At 36.2% G+C, this 16,106-nt stretch overlaps 1 protein-coding gene across 6 annotated transcripts in view; it reads right to left on the bottom strand.

Moving 5' to 3' along the window:
• The window catches only part of RNF17 (ring finger protein 17), a 66,351-nt gene that overhangs the window by 40,562 nt on the left and 9,683 nt on the right, over positions 1–16,106 (bottom strand). For all 6 annotated transcript variants that reach the window (XM_088140648.1, XM_088140649.1, XM_088140650.1 and 3 more), the window contains 10 exons: positions 15,758–15,858; positions 14,798–14,969; positions 13,776–13,852; positions 10,875–10,949; positions 8,555–8,799; positions 7,497–7,577; positions 6,798–6,953; positions 5,352–5,541; positions 2,821–2,992; positions 313–503 (listed from right to left, as the gene is read on the bottom strand). In XM_088140648.1, coding sequence (XP_087996774.1) covers positions 313–503; positions 2,821–2,992; positions 5,352–5,541; positions 6,798–6,953; positions 7,497–7,577; positions 8,555–8,799; positions 10,875–10,949; positions 13,776–13,852; positions 14,798–14,969; positions 15,758–15,858 — 1,460 coding nt within the window. The remainder of the gene's footprint in view (positions 1–312; positions 504–2,820; positions 2,993–5,351; positions 5,542–6,797; positions 6,954–7,496; positions 7,578–8,554; positions 8,800–10,874; positions 10,950–13,775; positions 13,853–14,797; positions 14,970–15,757; positions 15,859–16,106) is intronic.

Here is a 16,106-nt window from a genome sequence, read left to right as displayed (position 1 = left end):
CAACTATATCCATAACAATCCCACAATATATTACTATCCCCCCAAAAGAAATTACAAGTTGTATTTGTTATAAATCTATGCTGACTTATTCTAATTAATTTTGCATTTGAAAATTTGAAGTAAGGAAAAGAAATATATTGGAGGATAGAAATTTACCAGTTAAGTAGTAGTATCTATTCAAGTTATAAACTCAGAAGAAGCAAATATATTCTATCTTAAATCATATTCATCTATGGTAGATCTCTATCTGAAACACGTTTAATATCAGAATTCTTTAAGTTATGATTTTGAAAAGCTTTTTGTTATGCATACCTTGCTAAATCCAAGAAAACTAGAGCATCTCTGAGGGATACAGGCATGTCACTACTTATTTTGTTTGCTGGAGGCTTCATGAGATCTACAATAAGCACACCATTCTCTTCCCTAAAAACTTTCATCAGTACAGCTTTGTTATTTACCATTCTCAAAAATTCTGTCCTTGCTCTTCTATTCCAATCTTTTTCCTGTTATGGACAGAAAAGCCAAACAGTTCAAGATTTTTCTCAATCTTCTCCCTTTATTTCTTATCTAAAGTTAAGCAGAAATAAATTTTAAATTATTGCCTATAAAGTTAGCTTTGGGATAAGGGGGAAAAAAAATCAAACTTATCCCTAGAAAAGGCTGACAAAAAATAACACATGAGAAACACCAAAATAAATAATCTTGAGTACGGTGCAGTCTTAGAAGCCTTCACTACACCAAACTAAAAAGAACTCTAAATAGCCCTTTTTAATGATACACAATAACCAGAAATTTTCTGGGGTTTTTTTTTGGTAATTAAATTAATTAAATTAAATTAATTAAAACAACACCACCCCCAGAAATCTCAAACTGAAATTTCCAAGGCTCGAAATAAATCTTTTAATCTGGGTAACTGGAGGTGGCAGAATTGAGGGCCTCTTCTGCCTATCTGAAAAATGTCTGGTAATTGAAAGATTTGGAGGGGGGGAGTTTGGGACAGAATCAGATACAGTGGTACCTCGGGATATGAACGCCTCTACTAACGAACATTTCGGGTTACAACCAGCTTCGGCAGGAAAAATTTACCTCGGGTTACGAACTCGCCTCAACTTACGAACCGGATCCGCGGCCATTTTCCCTGCTGCCACGCAGTCGCGGCTTCCTGTGGGCGAGGTCGCGGTAGCAAGGAGACGTTCGGTGAGGCTTGTGGTGTGTTTTGCGGTGTTTTAGAAAGGTTTTTGGTATGCGTGTTAGCATGGCTCCAAAGAAAATGCAGAGCATTCTCCCTCTTCATGCTGTGCCAGTTGCAGTTTTTCATGTTTTTGTGGTATAAAAATAAAATGCATATGTTTCAGAACGGATTGTACTTTACATTGAACCTTATGGGGAAATTGCCTCGGGTTGCGACCAAATTCGGGATACATCCAGAGTCACGGAACGGATTAAGTTCGTATCCCGAGGTACCACTGTATATCAGTACCTCATTTAAGAAGACTGAAAGGGATTTCTTTGACAATTAAAGGATTCTTTTTTAGTTCTCTTATCGTTTCCCTTAAGAATGGAAGACATGGCTTTGAGTCTTCAATCTTCATCAGGAAATCCTTCCAATCTTTGTGTTTGAAGAACTGAGATCTTTCAAATACTGAGTTGGCCAGATTTGCCCTAGATGAATTGCCAGCTTGCTCACAGCTCAGCCAGTAGGATCTTCCAGCAACGGTAATTATGGTCATCTTATGTAATGAGACGGAGGAGGTTCTCGGAGGCAAACTTGTAGCTTTGTGATTTTTTGTTTTTAACTGAGTACCTCTTTTGCAGAATGCTTTTATCCTAAGCATTCTCAGTTCAGAGCACTAAATACTTGATATTCAAGATAAAATCAGTGAAGGATGAGGCTATATTAAGTTTAACTGGCCAACCACAAAAATGTGATGCCAAAAAATATGTACAGTTTTATGTAAACTTACAATGCTTTCAAACTAATTTAGAACCAAAGTGACACACCCCTTAAGCAACGGTAGACAACAAGAAGCTATTCTAAAGATACATGAAGTTATTTTAAGATGTTTTGCCTAATACCTTGGCAGCAAAATCCTTTTTCCTCCATCCCCAGCCTCTTTATGCCCTCCAAATCTATTCTGGAAGTTGAAGTACCCTCCAGAGTAGGATTTAAAGTGCCCAGAGGCTACAAATGAAGTGCCAACCACTCCTTCGTGTTCCAGCAATGGAAAAAGTTTCCAATGATAGAAGGGTATTACTGGATTTTATTTGTGTTAGAGTGCTTAGATAAGTCACCAAAATAAGCTCACAACTACCAGTGAACTAGAGATAAAATTCCCAAACGCTCAATTTAGACATCATGCTCCATTATGATTTATATTAATCACAAAACTCAAACCACTATTTCTAAGTATAACACAAACGGTGGTTAATAGTTGCTCATTTCTTTTTCTTTTCTCTTTTCTTGGAATACAGTTTCAAAAGTACACTCTCATTTCATAGTTTCTAGAAGCATAATGCCTATGAAATATGGTTTACCTTAAACCAAACCTTAAGAAAATATTGCATACAGTACTCATAAATATTTGGATTAAAGGGAATCCTTCCAGAAAGCTCTAGAATATTAAGTATATTGGTTCCCCTTGCTTCAAGACATCTATGTCCCCATCCTCATCTATAAAGTATCAAAAATCCCTCGATGTCTATGAAGAACACAAATTTATTATGGAGAAAGGGAAGAAAAACAATGAGATGAACACAAGTTATAAAAAAAGGCATTTAAGTAAAAAATGGAAAAAAACAGCCAATATAATTGTCACTTACTGAATGCTTAGGAACAATGTCCTTTAGTGAACACTGTAGGGCTAGCTTGCTTATACCTCTGAGCTGAGCCTCTAAATATAAATTCAATTTTCTTACAACCAAACATAGATCTTCAATCACTATGTATTCAAGAGTAACATGTTCTGGATTCACAGTAACTTCATTAGGTACTCTGATGGCAGAAGAAAAAACCCACATATTATTTAATTGTGTAGTTTGAAACACCATACTTTTTCCCTATATAGATAGATATACTGTATATATACACGTGTATGTATGAAAGAGATACAGATAGTCCTTGACTTATGACAGCAATTGGAACTGGAATTTTCATCACTAAGCGATGTGGTTGTAAAGCAATCTCTGCAGTCCCAGTTGCTGTTGTTAATTGAATCTCTTGGGGGTTAGGTGAGACAACTTCCTGCCAGCTTCCCACAACCAAATTCAGCAGGCAGGTAAGTGGCTGCTGCCAGGCAGGGGAGGGAGTGAGGGTGTACGCAGAGTATAGGAGAGGTGGGGGAGGCTGAGAGGGAGGGCTGGAGAGGTGCGCGAGAAGTGCAGTGTGGGTCAGGAAGGGTGTACAAGGCACAGTGCAGGTTGTGTGTGTGTGCAGGGGAGGTTTAGGGGGTACACAAGGGTGTGGGGGGTGCACAAGATGCGCATGTCGGGGAAGGTGTGCAAGTAGCTGATGCAGCACAAATGCAGAGGGGCTGGGAGAGGGTGAGTGGGGAGGGGAGATTTATTCCAGCAACCTACCCTGTGGCTTTCCCATTGACTTTCTGGGGAAGCCAGCAGGGAAGGTTGCCAATGGCGATCACAGGGCACTTGGTAACTGGTCCTAAGTGTGAATGGGTTGCCAAGCACCCAGATCGCGATTGTGTGACCGTGGAGGTGCTGGGACAGCCGGAACTCCAAGGACCAGTTCGTTCAGCTCCATAATAAATAAAGTAACTTGAAATAATAAAATAAATAAATAACAATAAAGTAACTTGAAATGGTTACTGACTGAACGGTCATGGTCAAGGACTACCTGTATAAGCACTATTTATTTAACAGATTTCTATTCTGCTTACTCTAGGCTGAACCAGCTCACTATGGTTTACAATATAAAAGCAAAACAACAACAGTGAAATCCAAGAATCCCAAATACATTCTAAAATATTATACTCATTATGAACATTATATCTTTTATAAATAACATTTATTCATGTAAAACAAGCCAGGGAGAAAGCAGCCTAAACTTCTAAGGGAAGAGGTTTCAATGAAGTTGGTGCCCTCCCTACTCCTAGTCAATTTCAGGCAAACCCACAATATCCAGAGGACAACTGGAGTTCCCAATTCACATCACAGAGGAATGCCATTCCTTTAGGAATGATTTATATGTAAACATAGGCAAACTGAATGCAGCCCAGTGAACTATGGGTAACCGGCATACGTTTGTCGGAACACATGATCTGCTTCCAATGGGAAGAATCCAGCAGAAGCCTGGATGCCATATTCTGGACCAACTGCAGAAGTCCACGTTTTCTTCAAGGGCGTTCCACTGTAACAACTGATTACTTTCTAGACATAATTTATAAAATCTATAAGATCTTTGAAGCCCTTTATGGCTTGACACCTGAAGGACTAGTTGCTCCAACATGTATCAGCCTATCAAATCATCTAGAGTACAAATGTTCCTAGTGTTCCACTTCTGGGAAATTAAGGGCACTAAAGCGAGAAGGTATTGCTTCTTGGTTGCAATATTCTAACACAATTCCTGACTGCATTTAGGAAAATGCTGAAGATCAAGTTGTATTCTAGCCAGTTTGGGGTGATTTTTATTTTAGTTTAGTTTATTGAGCTTGCGTTATTTTTATAATGACTGAGGTTTGTTCTTTCTTAACTTTTGAAACCTATTGTTTAAATGTTTCTATCGTGTAAGCCACTGAGAGTCTTTTGGCTGCAGTGGAATACAAGCTAAATAAATAACATAGAATAAAATATCAGTAATCTAACTGGAAAATAACCAGCACATGAATAGTAGCCATCTGAAAGGACAGCACAGTGCAAAAGATCTGTATAGGTTCTTCAATCTTCAATCTGCACAGGTACTGCTTTGGGAGTGTGACCTCTTCTAATGCAGATAAAACCCCCACTCTACTAGAAAAAAATTCCCTATCCTTTGACTTATCTGGATTCAGTTTTAACCTGATTTTTCCCAAGGGCTCCACAATCTGGTTGAAGTGGGAGCCAATAAGAGAACATAACACACTTATAGAAGGGGAAAGAAGACATGGGTGTCATCTGCTTATGTCCCATTACATTCTATCAACACATTGTGCATCAGGATAACCAATGACATCTCCATATCATGCTCCAGCCAGAAACAGATTCAGAAAATCAAATTCACCCTGAAGCATTTGTTCAACCACCATCTGCTAAATCACTTTGGGCAGAAATGGTAAATTCAAAACTAGCTTATAGCTACAAAAAATGGGAAAATCTAAACATGGTAGATTTGAACAAAAGATATTTAAAATTATTCATACCCTGAAACAATTAAAGCTTCTGGATGCCCGAAGTCTATAAGGAATACTTTCATAATTGCAATATCACAAATTCTGTATTTTGTTGGGCCCCAGGGTTTCCCGTCATTTGTATTCAGGAGTGGAATTAGTTCAATGATTTCTGCACGGCACCACATTCCATGTTCTTTACTTTTAACCAAAATCCTTGTGCCTGAAATACATTAAACATTAAATACCTTAAATTCATTACTACTTTTGAGTATTCTTATGAAAGGATATTTATAGGACTGCTGAATAGTCTCATTCTTCAACTCAATCTTCAGCACTTAAAATTTGTCTGAAAGTAAAAGCAGAGATTTTTCTTGAAGTGAAAGCTGGAATTCAAACTACCAACAGCTAGTTGGTCAAAGTGGCCATAACAATCACGCTGTGCTCCAAAATTCCACTAATAAAGCATGCTGTTCACATATGATTTTACTAAAAAGAATGCAACTGTACAACAGAAATTCAACTAACAAACTTAAGTAGTTTAGTTTTCCAATTTCAAAATAAGCAAAGCAACCCCAACCAGAATCTGAATGCAGTACAGTGGTACCTCTAGTTACGAACTTAATCCGTTCCGTGACTCTGGTTGCAACTCGAGTTGGTCTCAAGTCAAGGTAAAGTTTCCCATAAGGTTCAATGTAAATACGGTTAATCCGTTCCGCCCTCCGAATTTGGTCACACCACGAGGCAAGTTTCCCCATAAGATTCAGTGTAAATACGGCTAATCCGCCCTCCGAATTTGGTTGCACCCCGAGGTAAATTTCCCCCATAAGGTTCAATGTAAATATGGCTAAACAGTTCTGAAACATATGCATTTTATTTTTAAACCTCAAAAACATGAAAAAAAGTACAGTACAGCACAGTATGAAGAGGGAGAATGGGGTGGGGAGGCAGTTATTGTTTGGAGGGAGAGTCCCCCTCCAAAGGGACATCGGGGAGATCTCCTTCAGGGGTTTCCTCTCTTCTTTGCCTCTTAGCCGCAGGCTCAGTTCTGGGGAAAAACCTGTCTAAAGTCAGTTGCCAGCCTGCTCTGCATTTTCTTTGGAGCAATGCTGACAAGCACACCAAAAACCTTCCAAACGCCACAAAACACACCACAAGCCTCATCAAACGTCTCCTTGCTACCGCGATCTCGCCCACAGGAAGCCGCGACCGCGTGGCAGCAGGGAAAATGGCCGCGGATCCGGTTTGTAACTCGAGGCGGAGTTCGCAAGTAGAGGTAAATTTTTGGGGCTGGAGCTGGTCGTATCTCGAAAAATTCCTAAGGAGGGGCGTTCGTAACTAGAGGTACCACTGTACTTGTGAACAAATAAAACTTTAGAAATAGAAGATGTTTAGCAAAACACACATAAATCTATTTCCAAGGAAGTTAAAAATTTCTGAAATTACACCATTATTTTGAAATTTGAGAAGTGCTGTTACCTAGTTCCAAAACGTCATTAGGAGACAAACTTTTATTACTACAATACTGCTTCAGAACCTTTTCCAAGTAGACTGCAGTTTTCTTTTGGGAAACTTTCCGAACGTAGAAATGACAAGGATTTATTACACAACTGACAACAACAAATTCAGGAACTTCTGTGTAAGATAGAAGATAAAATGAATGAATGAAGCAAAATAATATGCACGTTTTTATACATACATTCATGAAAACTCAAGTTATTAGTGCAGAAATGAAGGACTTGTTAAGAAATTAGCAAACTGGATTTCCTAAATTAAGATTTCCATACAGAAAAATGTGCTGAATGAAATAGCACAATGTCTACTTGGAAACAGCAGCATCTGACTCAGCAATACTAGTCAACTGTTTTAGCATTAGTACCGGTCTATTTACATCTCTCAATAATAAACAGTCATGTTACATCATTCGAAATGTTACTATACTTGATTATTCTGAATGTAACACATTCTGCATTACAAACCAATTGTCCAATTTAAATACTACTACTTAAAGAAAATGTGTGTCTATTCCATGAACTTCCTCTCATACACTTGAGCTAAATTCTCAAAGTTACTGTTATAAAAAGAAGGGGTGCTGACATTTCTTACTACATTCCAAAAATCAAAACATTAAACCAATTATATTGTGACATTTTATTCTGCTAGATCAGAGTTACGTACCTGCTTTTGGCCCAAATGGGACCTGCCGTTTTTTTAAAAGACTTTTATGATATGTAAATTCAGGATATTCTGCAGGATGTACTTGGAAAAGAAAAATATTTAAATCAACTCCATATGTGAATATTATTCCCATGGAACAAATTCACTGAAGAACTGATTATACAACATAAGAGACTCAATGACTAGCCTTCTAAAGCCAAGTTCAGAAGTCAAGCTCACAGCTTTCCATTTTGCCCTGAGAAGTCTATTCTGAGAAATCAGAAGAGTCACTGGCAACTGTGTGTGTGTTAAACCAAGCAAGATGGTGGGAGATGCCACTTCAATGAATGCCACTGGTCACTACCTTCTGTATCACTATCCAGAGTTTAATGAACTTCCAAGGCTGATTCTTGGCTAACACACACACACACACACACACATTTTATAAGATGGTTATGGTCATGTTTTTTATTTGTTTTGCTGAACTTTGATTATCTCACTCTCCAAACACTTACTTGTGAAATACAACCATCAGGTAAATTTATTCTTGTCCAATTTAAATGCTACTACTTATAGAATGAGCATGAAACTGAGCAAACTCAGGGAGGCAGTGAAGGACAGGAAGGCCTGGCGCAATATGGTTCATGGGGTCACGAAGAGTCAGACATGACTTAACGACTAAACAACAACAACAACTTATAGAAACTTCCACACCATTATCTAAATCTTGCATATCACAAAAAGGCACACAACACGTAACTCTTCATGAGTTGCTATTTGCTAGGAAAAGGCATTCTCAATCTTAGAGTGGGCTATTTGTGATTCTTTAGTTAAAAGAAGTGAACCATTTGTTGTTCTTGGTTGCTGAACCACAGCTCCTAGTAACTCCAGCCATCATGCTCAATAGTGATGGGATGCTCAGAACTATAGTTCAACATCTGGCACGTTCTGCTGCTGCAAAGCACTGCATATGTATGACACATCTGTATACTTTTTAGAAACTGTGAACATTTTAAAAGAGAAAGGGTATTACAGCTTTAATGTAACAAATCTTACAACTGTTTAAAGCTCCTACTCACTTTCTTGATCATCTTCAATTATTTCTTCAATAACAACATCTGGGGTAGACGCAGCCTGAGGTAACACAGCAATGCATTTTTGAATGGATAATGGACCCAATTCTTGCAGTTGGGTCCCTTCGAAACATGTATCAGATTCTTGCAAAGGAGTAATTACATCAATTTCTTTATCAAGTTTTACATTTACTTGACTTGAAGTATCAAGTTCATTGTTCACTTTTAGAGAGTTGTCTTCAAAACTGTTCCTAAGGTGATCAATTATCCAAAAAATACTGATTGATTAAACATTATTTTAGCACAAGAGATCAAACAATAGAAATAATGAAATTTCCATTAAACCTGAAGGCCACGTACAACCCTTGCATCAATTTTTTTCAGCCCCAGATCACCTTCAGATTACTTCACCAAAATCTTACAGCAAAATCACTGATTTTCAACAGCATCTTTTTTATTTTCAACTGCACTTTTATCAAACGAAACAAAATGTGGGGAAAAATTGAAAATACATCAAAAAAGAAAAGAAAAAGAAAACAGATGGAACAAAACAAACCAAAAAAGCGAGGTACAGCACCTATATACCTCACAATAAAATTTATGCATCTATATTGAATATTTCTATCCAGAAAGGCATCTGTAGATGAACGCAATCACTTCAGAAAAAAATTCATTAGTATAGATAATGAATGGCTAGGATACACCTATATTCAACTGGATTCTTTAAAACTTTTCAATATTGTGTTCATTTCTCAGCCAAATTTCCATCCTTTTAAAGATAATGGTCCAAAGAAAGATGCATTCCAAGTACACATGAATACACATCTAGCAGCAACATTAAACAAATTAATTTTATAATTCTTATACAACACAATCTAAAAAAAATCACAATTTAATTTTGTGTACTGCTACTTATGGACTATTTTCTATAGATTATCTCCACGGTTAAATCTTTAATCTTGAGTTTCAGCTATGTGCTAGCTTACGTTCCAGTGTTACATAAATGTGCCTTTTGCTCCTAAATTTCCCTACTTCTCTGACATAACCACAGGATCAGAAAAAAAAAATCTTAATTTGTTGTAGCTTAACTATACTGTATCTCGACACCTTATAATCAGTTTTCACTGGTCTGAACTTATTTTAATAATCCATAAGTCTAACCATAGTTTGTATCAATTTCACATGCAATACTTAACTATGATTAAAAAGTTTCTGAATTTATCACAGCTGCCCCCAAGGACAAGAACGAGCATAAAACTGTATATAGTGACCATAAGGCTCTATTTATACATTACACTAAACCATAATGTAATTTCTTTGTATTTAAATTTGCATCCTAGTCATTACAATTTGTAAACCATGATTTAGGCTCTTTGTTCTATGTAACCAGGATACTTTGAATTGCTCATTATTAAAATAAATCCTGACTTGGTGCTAGCCAATTTACATCCATACCAAGCCCACTTTGTGGAATAGAGGCATAGAACTTTGGGGGGGGGGGGTTGAAGATTGCACCTGATCACTGAATGCTTAGAAGTGGCCTCACTCTCTAAATGGGTCAATAATGATTATTTGATTTGATTTAATTTAAAATATAACTGACTCATATATTTAATAATTTTCATCTCATATTCAATTAAAAATGACAAATTGGAAAATATTTTCACTGAGTACAGTACAATCAAAAGTTTGAGGAGCCACAGATTTACAGTCATGTAAATATCATCAAAGATCTCATAATAGGAATTATGCTAAATACCACTGAAAATCAGGAGGATAGATACACTTAGTGATCTTAACAGAAAACCTCATTTGTGCTTCTGCACAGTACTTAATAATGCAAACCTTTCTAAATAAAGTTCATAGACAGCATGATCAGAAGTACAAATGCAACTTGTAATTGTTGCTCCAAAAGCAACCAGAAATCTTGTTACTGATTGGAATAATCAGTATTAAAGATAAAGTCTCCTTCAAGCTGAGCTTCAGTGCTCTCTTGTCAACAATATGAGGGTGGTTTTCCATTCCCTTCTTTCAAGATTCCCCCCCCCCCAATTTTATACCCAAATCAGCAGCCCTGGAATCTTCCTGTGTTCTTCAAACCAAAGACTATTTTAACTCTTTAATTTTCATTTTTAAGATCAGCCATGGTTGCATGGGTGCTATCTCCAGTTTATTTCCTTTTCTTAGTACTGTTTGTTCTTTATACCCATAAGTGCCTGAATAGAAGGTATCCTGTATTATTTAAGGAAGATATTATATAAATTAAAGACACTAACATAGGTGAATACTAAACCACTGTGTGGTTTATACACAACAAAATACTTACACATTTGAGCCATCATAGGAAAATTTGCCTATGTTTTCAAACATATGATTTATCTCATCACAGTCCATGTAAAACCTGTATTAGGAATATACAATCCACATTACGAATATATTTTCTGGACACTGTTTTAAGCATATAATTGAGATTGTCTCATTGATGGCTCTTATCAATGCACAACTAACTCCTTCCGCCAACATAATAGCTTTCATTAGTGGGATGATGAGAGCCCATTTCACCTCTCACCTGCAGGTCCCCAAGTGTACTCATATGTCTACTGTGGATGTCTGTGGAGGCAGGGAGAAAATGTGTGCAATGCTAGAATTTGCTTTCATCTTTTAATGAAATATCAAACTTTTTATATTATTGAATTCTAATGCAATCTAAGAAGCTTACCTGGGAATTAATAGTGGTTGTTGAGAAATTAATTCCAAAATATGTAAAGACACTTGGCTGAATGTTTAAAACAAGCACAAATCTACAACTAAATAATTAACTGCTGTTCCAAGTAACTGATCCTGCTGAACCTTCTCAAAAAAGTGTATTAACTTTGGAAGACACCATAATTATTTAATCAATATACAGCATACAAAGCAGTACATGCAACAGATTCAGTTTACCTTTTTGTCCCATAAATTTGTCTGCTCTACATAGGACCTGTGAAAGAACCTCCACTGAATTTTCCATGCAGAATCCTAGAACCTCATCATGAATATACCAAAAAACTTAATTATCATCTTCTTAATTCTATGGGTGCATTTACAAATTGCACTAAATCATATGATTTGTTTTAGCTTGTGTATTATCTGAATGAATACCAACTGAAATATGACAAGAAACAGAAAAAGAATCAGTCAAGGTTCTAACCAAGTTATGCCAGCAAATCTGGAGAAAGACACAGTGGCCAACAGATTGAAAGAAGTCAATCTACATTCCAATACAAAAAAAAAAAAGAGAAACAGAAAGTGAAAACTATCGTACAATAGCCTTAATTTCATGTGCTAGCAAAATAATTCAACCCTGATTGCTCATTGGAAGGATCGATAATGAAGCTCAAGCTCAGATACTTTGGTCACCTAATGCAAAGAGAGATCTCTTTGGAGAAGACCCTGATGCTGGGAAAGATTGAAGGCAAAAGGAGAAGAGGATGGCAGAGGATGAGATGGTTAGATAGCATCACTGAAGCAATGAGCATGAAACTGAGCAAACTCAGGGAGGCAGTGAAGGACAGGAAGGCCTGGCGCGATATGGTTCATGGGGTCACGAAGAGTCGGACACGACTTAACGACTAAACAAAAAAACAAACAAAAAAAAAGCAAAATAATGCTTAGGATCATCCAATGCAGATTAGAGCCCTACATGGAAAAAGAGATGCCAGATGTTCAAGCTGGCTTAGAAAAGGCCGAGGAACACAAGATATTGCTGACGCATGCTGGATAACTGAAAAAACTAAACACCAAAAAGAAGTCAGTACTGTATATGCTTCATCAATTATAGAAAGGCCTTTGATTGTGTTGATCACATCAAGCTGTGGAAAGTGCTCAGAAATATGGGAATCCCAGAACATCTCATTGTCCTCATGAGAAACTTACATACAGGTCCTGAAGCCACAGTATGGACAGAACATAGCAAAACAGATGGGCTCCAGGTTGGCAAAGAAATGCAACAAAGCGGCATACACTTCCCTTCCTTATTCAACCTATATGCTGAATATATATCAAGGGGAGATGGATTAGAAGATGAGTATGGTTTTAAAATTGGAAGAATAAACATCAGTAACTTGCACTATACTGACCTTAAACCTAATAGCCAAAAATGAAAAGGATCTGCAAGTCCTAGTACTAAAAGTCAAAAAGAACAGTGAAAACATTGGACTAAAATTAAATATAAAGACCACCAAACTAATGACAACAGATAGAACAACCAGCCTTAGAATTAATAATGACGATATTGAAGTGGTAGATAGCTTCTGCCTTTTAGAATCAACCATCAACAGTAGAGGAACAAGCAATCAAGAAATAGACCGCAGACCAGCACTCGATAGAGCAGTCATGAGGCCTTGGAAAACATATTCAAATGCCATAATGTGTCTATACCTACAAAGAACAGAATCATGCAAGCTATGGCACTCTATAAAAGCAAAAGTTAGACTTTAAAGAAGCAGGATAGGAAGAGCATTGACACCTTTGAACTTTGGTGTTGGAGAAGACTCCTGAGAATACTGTGGACAGCCAAGGGAAAAAACCGATGGATCATCGAACAAATCAACCCAGAGTTCTCACTTGAGGCACAATAACCAGGCTCAAATTATCCTACTTCAGACACATTATATGAAGACCCAGCTTTCTGGAAAAGGCTCTAATGCTGAGAAAGGTGGAAGGAAAGAGAAGAAGAGGATGACCAGCAGCAAGGTGGATGAACTCAGTTACAGTGGCGATGAGTACACTGTTGGGAGACTTGAAAGAACAGGTTAGGGATAGATCATCATGGAGAAAATCTACCTATGTGGTCGCTAGGAGTTGAAAACAACTTGTTGGCACATAATCAATCAATTAGTTAGTGAATCATGAATTATAGTTAACATATTATGGAAACCCAGTCGTTTGTGGCTTATTAAATCATTTGCTGTTAAATAATAGCTAAGACCACTGTGTGAATCAAGTCTTTGAAACTTTTCTGATTTCAGTATGCTGCCTTTGTTGATATCATAAGCTTTATTTTAGATGCAGAATCTTTACCATTCTTAGTATGCAATTTTTGTTTACAGAAGACTGAAATCATTTGAGCTTATTTTCAATAAATTAGTGGAATCTAGTCATGTTGGCAACTACAATTTAATTAATTTTAACACTGCTTATACACAGAAATGAATGTTCTAAAACCCCTAGTCCCCCAGAAACATACCTTGGAAGTGTTCTTTTTTTCAGATTACCTAGCTTTAAGACTTCTTCTTCAACTGACACATTTAAGTTGCAGAGAGCCTTGAATAATAAGAGTCCTTATTCAATTTTCAATACAATATAGCAATCAGGTATGTGGAAAGTACATAATTTGGAATGGAGTGCCACAATTGATATTTTTGCTTTATATTTGTTTTACACTGTTTATTATTCGTATATATGAATATATGTAACTGGGCATGGGGTTGGGACATATGGTATAGCCTGTGGGATGATTGTGCTAATGGTTGTGGTGACTTTTTACCTCTGCCGCTGATTTGTATTTATTGTGATTTTGGGGTGATATTATATTTTTCAATTGTCGTTAGCCACCCAGAATCATGTCTAGATGGATGGCCATACAAACGGAAACAAACAAATAAACATGCTTGAGAAATTATATTAAGAAAATAGCACATATTAAGGCTGCGTGTTCTGAAAATACCACAGGGCAAAATACAGCTTTGCACAACAAATTACAGGTACAAAGTTATGTCCCATAAGATTTTAAGAGTTAAGGGCAAACTTATCCTTATTAGAAATAATGCATTATAATCACTATAAATAGAGCACTGCCTTTATACTGCTTTTCTCAAGATCAAAGTGTTGCATATGCTAAAATAGTTTTATAAACTTAAAAACAGAGAAATTCACATTTTTAGTTGTTGGAGTTAGTTGATTAGAATACTAATAGAAAAAATGTGCAGATTTATTTTTATGGCCAATTTTAACTAACTAAATTTAGAATCATTTGTACGTTACCTTTCAATCAGGTTACAATTCTAAAACAATAAAATATCAATAAAACTAGTTCTGGTTTTGATTTTAATTGTATTACTTTGTTATACTTTATAGTTCGTATATTTTACTGTTGAAATTACCCTCACCAAATCCCTCAGTATGCACTTCTGATTACTGAAGGCATAGATTGCATTAATGAAAACCCCAAATAGAAAGCTAAGAAATACAACCATAATTTAATGTTACCTGATTTAAGCTGTGGCAGGATTGTAATGAATGATTTCCTTTCAGCTCCTTTGCTTTCTTTATGGCATCAATCAAATTGCTCTTTTTCTGTAAAACAGCAATCTGAATGCTATGTACATCAGTTACATAGTAACTGGTGTTCATTACCAACTCTGTCTCAAGCTTTCTTTTCCTGGTTAGAAACAAATAAAATAGAAAAAATGGTCATATTCTACAAAAATACTAAATGATTTGAGTATTTAAGTAGGCAACTATATAACACAGGAATACACACATTATCCCATTTTAAAAGGAAGCTATATATTAACAGCTGCAAAATAATTATATCATAAACCTATTTACCACAAGCTCACCTCACTTCTCTGAAAGATAAATAAAACTGTTTCTGAAATAGCATACATTCATAAATAGTAGACATTTCTTTACAATCTGCTCATTACACTATAAATCTCTCTCAACTCTAGCAATCTGACCTACCTTCACACCATGGGAATGCTTCAAAGACTAACATTTTGATAAAGAAAATAATTTAAGAAGAAAACAAACTTATTAGGTGCAAAGCATAACAATTACTCCAAGCTAACAAATCATAGTACTAGAATAAGAATTGTCACCAGAACAAATCACAGGTGAAATGAAAAGAAAAAAGAAGAAGCACTTGAAGAGGAAAAATAGAGGGTAGGTATTTTGTAGTATTTATTTTTCTATCAATTACTGCCATTTAAATAATTGGGAATAATAGGGAACTGCACAGAACTACATAATAATAGTCAGGGAAAATATCTGCTATTCTGATGTTTAAAGATCAGGACTTTGCTGATACCAAACCCAATGAGTAAACAATCAATGAAACAAAATTCATTGTGTATTTTTCCATAACTTATTATAAAGTGAATACATATAGAAACATGTACTGTAGAATTCAGACAAAAATCAAAATTTTAATTTTGATCGTATTACCTTGAGTTCAGAGAAGCCATACAATCTGCAAACTTGGCAGTAATAACATCTGCAATCTTGCTTTCTTCCTGCTTTGCTTCAGTGACCAACTGTTGAAGTGTCTTATCCATTTTTTTGGAAAAACAATAATTAAAAACACATCTACACTTGCACACATTGTCCACAGAACTTAAAAGCAACAAATGCACTATTTGAGTAGAATAACAAAAGCAGCCCAAAATTAATATTCCTGTTCTCTTGTGCCAAGTACTCTAGTGATAGATTTTAATAATAGAATTTTGTTTGATATTTGTTCAATGCATCATTAACAACCAATTAAATACCCAAGTAAAATGCAAACATAGCTAAG

Source organism: Python bivittatus, unplaced genomic scaffold (assembly GCF_059951505.1).
Source record: "Python bivittatus isolate LINGU-HERP-01145 unplaced genomic scaffold, Pbiv_v1 ctg000340_np1212, whole genome shotgun sequence".
In the NCBI taxonomy this organism is placed as follows: domain Eukaryota; kingdom Metazoa; phylum Chordata; class Lepidosauria; order Squamata; family Pythonidae; genus Python; species Python bivittatus.
Note: the sequence above shows the minus strand (reverse complement) of the source record. Positions and strands in the feature narration are given on the sequence as shown.